Consider the following 7,870-nt stretch of genomic DNA (forward strand, 5'->3'; position numbering starts at 1 on the left):
GTGTAGTTCTCAGAGTGTGTAGTTCTCAGTGTGTAGTTCTCAGTGTGTAGTTCTCAGTGTGTAGTTCTCAGTGTGTAGTTCTCAGTGTGTAGTTCTCAGTGTGTAGTTTTCAGAGTGTAGTTCTCAGAGTGTAGTTCTCAGTGTGTAGTTCTCAGAGTGTAGTTCTCAGAGTGTGTGGTGCGTCTGATACGACGAGGAGCAGGATGAACTGCAGATGTTACAGATGAGTGAGATGCAAAACAACAGAGAAGTTAAAGGATCTTCTAGCTGTTGTGGAAGTCAACCTGACATTGCTGTTGACTTCATGTCTGACTCTCTCTTTAATGCAGGAGGTTCCCAAACTCAGTTATCGGGGCCTCGAGGGGGGCATGTTTTGGTTTTTGGCCCTAGCACTACACAACTAATCATCAAGCTTTGATCATTTGAATCAGATGTGGAGCGTTATGGGAAAAAAAACAAAATGTGCACCCAGGAGGACCCAGGACCGAGTTTGGGAACCCTGATGTGACTGTTTTGACTGTGTTGTGATCGATTGATTTCTGTGCTGCTGTAGGGCGACGTGGGAAGAGCTGGCTTCAGTTACCCAGGACCAAGAGGACCAACGGTACACACACACACACACACACCAGCACACACACCAGAGGCTGGTGACTTGAACAATTTACAAGGATGGGAGAACCACAGTAGAGGCGAGGACTGAGACAGGGTTGTCACGGAGATGACAAAGCAGGAAGGGGACTGAGACAGGGTTGTCACAGAGATGACAAATTAGGAAGGGGACTGAGACAGGGTTGTCATGGAGATGACAAAGCTGGAGGGGGAATGAGACAGGGTTGTCACGGAGATGACAAAGCAGGAAGGGGAATGAGAGGGCTACTTACAGTGTTGGGAAGGGATCACAGCAGTGATTGAATGAGGGTATGAGTCATGAGTTGAGGTGTTCAGATTCTTCAGTCCAGAACAGGGGTTGAGGTGTTCAGAGACTTCAGTCCAGAACAGGGGTTGAGGTGTTCAGAGACTTCAGTCNTCTTCAGTCCAGAACAGGGGTTGAGGTGTTCAGAGACTTCAGTCCAGAACAGGGGTTGAGGTGTTCAGAGACTTCAGTCCAGAACAGGGATTGAGGTGTTCAGAGACTTCAGTCCAGAACAGGGATTGAGGTGTTCAGAGACTTCAGTCCAGAACAGGGGTTGAGGTGTTCAGATTCTTCAGTCCAGAACAGGGGTTGAGGGCAGGACAGGATCTGACTGGGAAGACAAAAACAACACTGTTAGACAGACGAGCTAACAACGAGTCAGTCCACGCAAGGAGGAAATCATTGATGTGTAATAATGTGATTGTGTTAGTTTATATGAAATGTATTTTACAACTAGACTAACATACAGGTTTCCTCTACACAGAGACAACAACTACGATTGGACAATAGAACTCACAGGGCTGAGCTGACTTTAGGCAGTGTTTGCATCACGTAGGCCTATGCAACTGTACGCCTAATTAAAAACGAATTCACTCAGTCTATGTCATCACTGTTGTGTTGATTGATTCCATCATTCTGGATTGAAAAGGTCTCGTTAGCCTAGCCAGCTCAAGTTTGAATATAAACCACATTTGATCACATTCACATTGTCTCCTAACACAGAAAATTGGCTATAAATGCATAACATGACCACTTCGTTTGCCCTGGAGAGACAGGGGGCATAGTACGCTGTGTGCAGCTGCTGTTGTTACTAGACTTTATCAGACTGACAAATCGGCTTGTTTTCATCCCATACAGCATGTCAGATCTCTGATGTTTAGGTTAGGCTGCTGCAACATTTATGGAAAGAGTTTTTGCTTGTGTCTGTCGGGAGTGATGCACTCTGATGTGAAGGACAGGGAACCTGCAGCACTCTGATGTGAAGGACAGGGAAATTGTGCGCGATTTGACAAATCATGAGGCAAAGAGAGAAACCTGCCAGCCACTTCTGATGTGAAGGACAGAGAACCTGCAGCACTCTGATGGGAAGGGACAGAGAACCTGCAGCACTCTGATGTGAAGGACAGAGAACCTGCAGCACTCTGATGTGAAGACAGAAGAACCTGCAGCACTCTGATGTGAAGGACAGAGAACCTGCCAGCACTCTGATGTGAAGGACAGAGAACCTGCAGCACTCTGATGGTAAGGACAGGAAACCTGCAGCACTCTGATGTGAAACAGAGAACCTGCAGCACTCTGATGTGAAGGACAGAACCTGCAGCACTCTGATTGTGAAGGACAGAGAACCTGCAGCACTCTGATGTGAAGGACAGAAAACCTGCAGCACTCGATGTGAAGGACAGGGAACCTGCAGCACTCTGATGTGAAGACAGAGACCTGCAGCACTCTGATGTGAAGGACAGAGAACCTGCAGCACTCTGATTGAAGAACAGAGAACCTGCAGCACTCTGATGAAGACAGAGAACCTTCAGCACTCTGATTGGAAGGACAGGGAACACTGCAGCACTCTGATGTGAAGACAGAACTGCAGCACTCTAATGTGAAGGACAGAGAACCTGCAGCACTCTGATGTGAAGGACAGAGAACCTGCAGCACCTCTGATGTGAAGGACAGAGAACCTGAGCACTCTGATGTGAAGGACAGAGAACCTGCAGCACTCTGATGTAAAAACCAGAAAACCTGGCAGCACTCTGATGTGAAGGACAGAGAACCTGCATCACTCCGATGTGAAGACAGAGAACCTGGCACACTCTGATGTGAAGGAAGGAACATGCAGCACTCTGATGTGAAGGACAGGGAACCTGCAGCACTCTGATGTGAAGGACAGGGAACCTGCGCACTCTGATGTGAAGGACAGGACCTGCGCACTCTGATGTGAGGACAGAGAACCTGCAGCACTCTGATGTGAAGGACAGGAACCTGCAGCACTTGATGCTGAAGGACAGGAAAGCTGCAGCACTCTGATTGTGAGAGAGAACTAGCACTCTAAGGAGAAACCTGCAGCACTCTGATGTGAAGGACAGAGAACCTGCATCCAAGCACTCTGATGTTGAAGGACAGGGAACCTGCGCGCATCTGTGGATGAAGGCGAAACCTGCAGCACTCTGATTGTAAGGGGGGACAAAGGGGAGCAACCCTGCAGCACTCTGATGTGAAGACAGAGAACGTGCAGCAACTCTGATGTGAAGACAAGAACCGACACTCGATGGACGAAACGAGCCACTCTGATGCTGAAGGACAGAACCTGCCAAGCACTCTGATGTGAAAAAACAGAGAACCGTGCAGCCTCTGATGGAAAGACAGGGAAATTGGCAGTAGCCTACTTTGTCCCTGTTTTTAACTTGGACTCAATAGACCTTCTTTTTTAAATTTATTTTATTTATTTATTTTATTTTATTTAACCTTTATTTAACCAGGTAGGCAAATTGAGAACACGTTCTCATTTACAATTGCGACCTGGCCAAGATAAAGCAAAGCAGTTCGACACATACAACAACACATAGTTACACATGGAGTAAAACAAACATATAGTCAATGATACAGTGAAAAAAATTAAAATTAAATACGCCCTTAGATTGCAACATCTACTAAGATAACATATGGAATTGTTTTCAACATGTAGCCATTTGATTTGGATTTCAGGGACCCTGTAAAAAAATTTTTTTTTGAAAGAACATTGAATTTGGCTTTTACTACTATAGCATGTAGAAACACATTGAATAACACATTCAGAAATGGAAAAACAGAAAGTAAAAATTTAAAAAAATCATGAGGAGTGTCTGTCCTATATCTAAGAGATATAAGAACTTTTTCAGACCCATGTTTGGTCACATTATTTTTGGCACATTTGACCCTCTATGCACTTTGCAATTTTTACAGCCTAGTAACTGGGTTCGTTTCAGACGACTCCCCTGGAGCTTGTGTGCTTCGTTGAGAAGGATAACTCACACCTTCGTGTTCGTGAGAGTTTCCCTTTTTGATATCAGTGACATATTGGTTTGTAGCTCCAAATGTTCGGTCTGGACAGTCAGTTTTGTGAGAAGACCTCTTTCGAAATGAGGACTTCCGCACCGGAGTTCAGCCGTAAAGCTTCTGGATGTCGTAGAGCCAAACAACATTGTCATGTTCGTGAGAGTCTCCACTTTTGATACTGGTGACATATTAGTTTGTAGCTCACACAGTTTGGGTTTTACAGATTTCTTGTCCGGATCCGCTCATGTTTTATTAAACTAAATCAAAAGAAAAAGTGCTGGGCTGCTCATCACACCCAGTGGCTCTGGGTCTGTTTACAGCTCATCACACCCAGTGGCTCTGGGTCTGTTTACAGATCATCACACCCAGTGGCTCTGGGCATCATTCTGGATATGAAAAGTCTCGTTAGCCTAGCCAGCTCAAGTTATGAAATATAAACCAACATTTTGATCACATTCACATTGTCTCCAACACAGAAAATGCCGATAAAGCATTAACATGACACTCGTTTGCCCTGGAGAACAGGGGCATAGTACGTGTGTCAGCGGCTTGTTTGTTACTAGACTTTATCCAGACTGACAAATCGGCTTGTTTCATCCCATACAGGCATGTCAATCTCTGATGTTTAGTTAGGCTGCATGCAAACATTTATGGAAAGAGTTTTTGCTTGTGTCTGTCGGCAGTGATTCACTCTGATGTGAAGGAACTGGCACCGAGGAACGGAACCAGAACCTGCCAGCCACTTCTGATGTGAAGACAGAACTGCAGACCTATGGGACAGAACTCCACTCTGATGTGAAGGACAGAAACCTGCAGCACTTCTGTATGTGAAGGACAGAGAACCTGCAGCACTCTGATGTGAAGGACAGAGAACCTCCAAGCAGCTCTGATGTGAAGGACAGAGAAACCGCAGCACTCTGATGCGGAAGACAGGAAACCTGCAGCACTCTGATTGAAACAGAGAACCTCAGCACTCTGCATGTGAAGGACAGAACCTGCAGCACTCTGATTGTGAAGGACAGAGAACCTGCAGCCACTCATTGAAGACAGAAGAACCTGCCAGCACTCGATGGTGAAAGGACCAGCTCTAGAAGAAAGACCTGCAGCACTCTGATGTGAAGGACAGATGAACCTGCAAGCCACTCTGATGTGAAAAACAGAGAACCTGCTAGCACTCTGAGTGAACGAACAGAGAAACCTCCAGCACTCTGATTGTGAAGGACAGAGAACACTTCAGCACTCTGATGCTGAAGACAGAGAACCTGCCAGCACTCTCATGTGGAAAGGACAGAGAAACCTGCAGCACTCTATTGAAGACAAGAACCTGCAGCACTCTGATGTGAGGACAGAAACGCAGCACTCTGAGCGAGAACCTGACGCACTCTGATGTGAAGACAGAGAACCGCAGCACTCTGATGTTGAAAAACACAGAAACCTGCAAAAGGCACTCTTGATGTGAAAGGGGACAGAAACCTGCATCACTCCGATGTGAAGGACAGAGAACCTGCAGCACTCTGATGTGAAGGACAGGGAACATCCAGCACTCTGATGTGAAGGACAGGAACCTGCAGCACTCTGCATGTGAAGGACAGGGAACCTGCGCACTCTGATGTGAAGACAGGGACCTGCGCACTCTGATGTGAAGGACAGAGAACCCTGCACACTCTGAGTGAAGGACAGGAACTGCAGCACTCTGATGGAAGGACAGGAAACCTGCAGCACTCTGATGTGGAAGGCACAGAGAACCTGCAGCAACTCTGATGTGAAGGACAGAGAACCTGCAGCACTCTGTGATGAAGGACAGGAACCTGCAGCACTCTTGATGAAGGACAGCGAAACCTGCAGCACTCTGATGTAAGGACAGGAGAACCTGGCCAGCACTTGATGTGAAGGACAGAGAACCTGCAGCACTCTGATGTTGAAGGACAGAGAACCTGCAGCACTCTGATTGAAGAAGAGAACCTGCCAGCACTCTGATGCTGAAGGACAGGGGGAACCTGCAAGCACTCTGATGTGAAAAAACAGAAACCTGCAGCACTCTGATGGAAGGACAGGGAAATTGTGCGCGACTTTAACAATCATGAGCAGAACATACCTTCAGATAAGGAAGCCTACTATAGAGTCCACTGTTTTTAAATATAGCTCCTTATATATAAAACGCCCTTAGATGAGCAACATATTACTAGATAACATATGGAATTGTTTACATGTAACCATTTGAATTTGATTCAGGACCCTGATAGGAAAAATATAAATATAAATTATTATGACAAGAACGTAGATTATGCTTTTACACATAAAAAACACATTGAATAACACATTCAGAAATGGCAAAAACAGAAAAGTAAAAAAATAGCGGCTCTGGTTCTGTTTACACAGTGCTTCTTACATCACACACCCAGTGGCTCTGGGTTGTTATACAGCTCATCACACCAGTCGCTGGGTCTGTTTACCAGCCTCATCACACCCAGTGGCTCTGGGTCTGTTTACAGCTCATCACACCCCAGTGCTCTGGGTCTGTTTACAGCTCATCACACCCAGTGGCATCTGGGTCTGCTTTAACAGCTCATCACACCCAGTGGCTCTGCGGTCTGTTTACAGCTCATCACACCCAGTGCTCTGGGTCTGTTTACAGCTCATCACACCCATGGCTCTGGGTTCGCCCACGAAGTTTGTTTCCCCAATGAAGTTAAAACTCAGGACATCTCAGAATTCACCAGGTCAAACAGAGACTGCTCATTCTCGCCCACTTGAGTATTTGGTAAATTAATTGAATAATTCAGTATAGTTATTCTAAAAAGGATACATTTAATATTTCATAACTTTAAAAAAAAATCTGAAATTCACTGAGTAGGATGGTTCCCTGACACACGCACACTCCCTAACAGTCTAACACTGTCTCCTAACACACTGTCTGAACCCTGTGTGTGTTCAGGTGAACGTGGGAGAAGGGCGGATCTAGGATCCAGAGGAGCGCAGAGGAGACTGTGGCCCCAAGGAGGCCAGGCGGGGAACGAGGACCCCTGAGAGGGGGAGAACCAGGGCCTCAGGAGAACCTGGATTCAGAGGACCAAGAGGAGTGGGTGGACGAGACCGTACGTACACAAGCAACCCACGCATACACATACAGACAGTACTTCCGGCACGTGTGTGAGTGTGTGTTAATCTGTATGAAAGTATACTCATTCTCTCTACGGGAGATCCCAGGTCACCGAGAGAACCCCGGACCTCACAGTAGAACCTCTATCCCTCTTATCATCCCCATCCCTCCATCCCTTTATCTCTATCCCCTCTATCTCTCTATCCCTCTACCCCCTCCATCCCTCTACCCCCCTATCCCTCATCTCTCTACCCTCCATCCCTCCACCCCTCACCCCTCCATCCTCTACCCCTCTATCCCGCCATCTCTCTACCCCTCCATCCCTCCACCCCTCTACCCCTCCATCCCTCCATCTCTCTATCCCTCTACCCCCTCCATCCCCTCTACCCCCTCTATCCTCCATCTCTCTACCCCCTCCATCCCCCACCCTCTACCCCATCCATCCCTCCATCTCTCTACCCCTCCATCCCTCCACCCCTCACTTTTCTACCCCTCCATCCCTCTACCCCCTCTATCCTCCATCCTCTACCCGCTCTATCCCTCCACCCCTCTACCCCTCTATCCCTCTATCCGCCATCTCTCTATCCCTCTACCCCCCATCCCCTACCCCCTCCTATCCCTCCATCCTCTACCCCACCATCCCTCCCCCCTCTATCACTCTTTGTCATCCCTCTCAGAGAAAGGTCATGTGATGAAATGTGTATGTTTTCATGTAGGAATGTAATTCATGAACTACATCAGAGAGACCTTGTGGCTGCTGTGTGAGTTATTCAGAACACACACACACACACACACACACACACACACACACAACACACAACACA

General features: G+C 47.1%; 1 protein-coding gene across 1 annotated transcript in view; it reads left to right on the forward strand.

The window, feature by feature from the left end:
* Nucleotides 1-7,870, forward strand: part of LOC112073464 (collagen alpha-2(VI) chain-like) — a 112,886-nt gene that overhangs the window by 53,084 nt on the left and 51,932 nt on the right. Inside the window, 1 exon segment of the mRNA XM_070440154.1 lies at nt 554-604. Within this exon segment, the coding sequence (XP_070296255.1) occupies nt 554-604 (51 nt within the window).

This window comes from Salvelinus sp. IW2-2015, unplaced genomic scaffold (genome assembly GCF_002910315.2).
Source record: "Salvelinus sp. IW2-2015 unplaced genomic scaffold, ASM291031v2 Un_scaffold2269, whole genome shotgun sequence".
Classification (NCBI taxonomy): Eukaryota; Metazoa; Chordata; class Actinopteri; order Salmoniformes; family Salmonidae; genus Salvelinus; species Salvelinus sp. IW2-2015.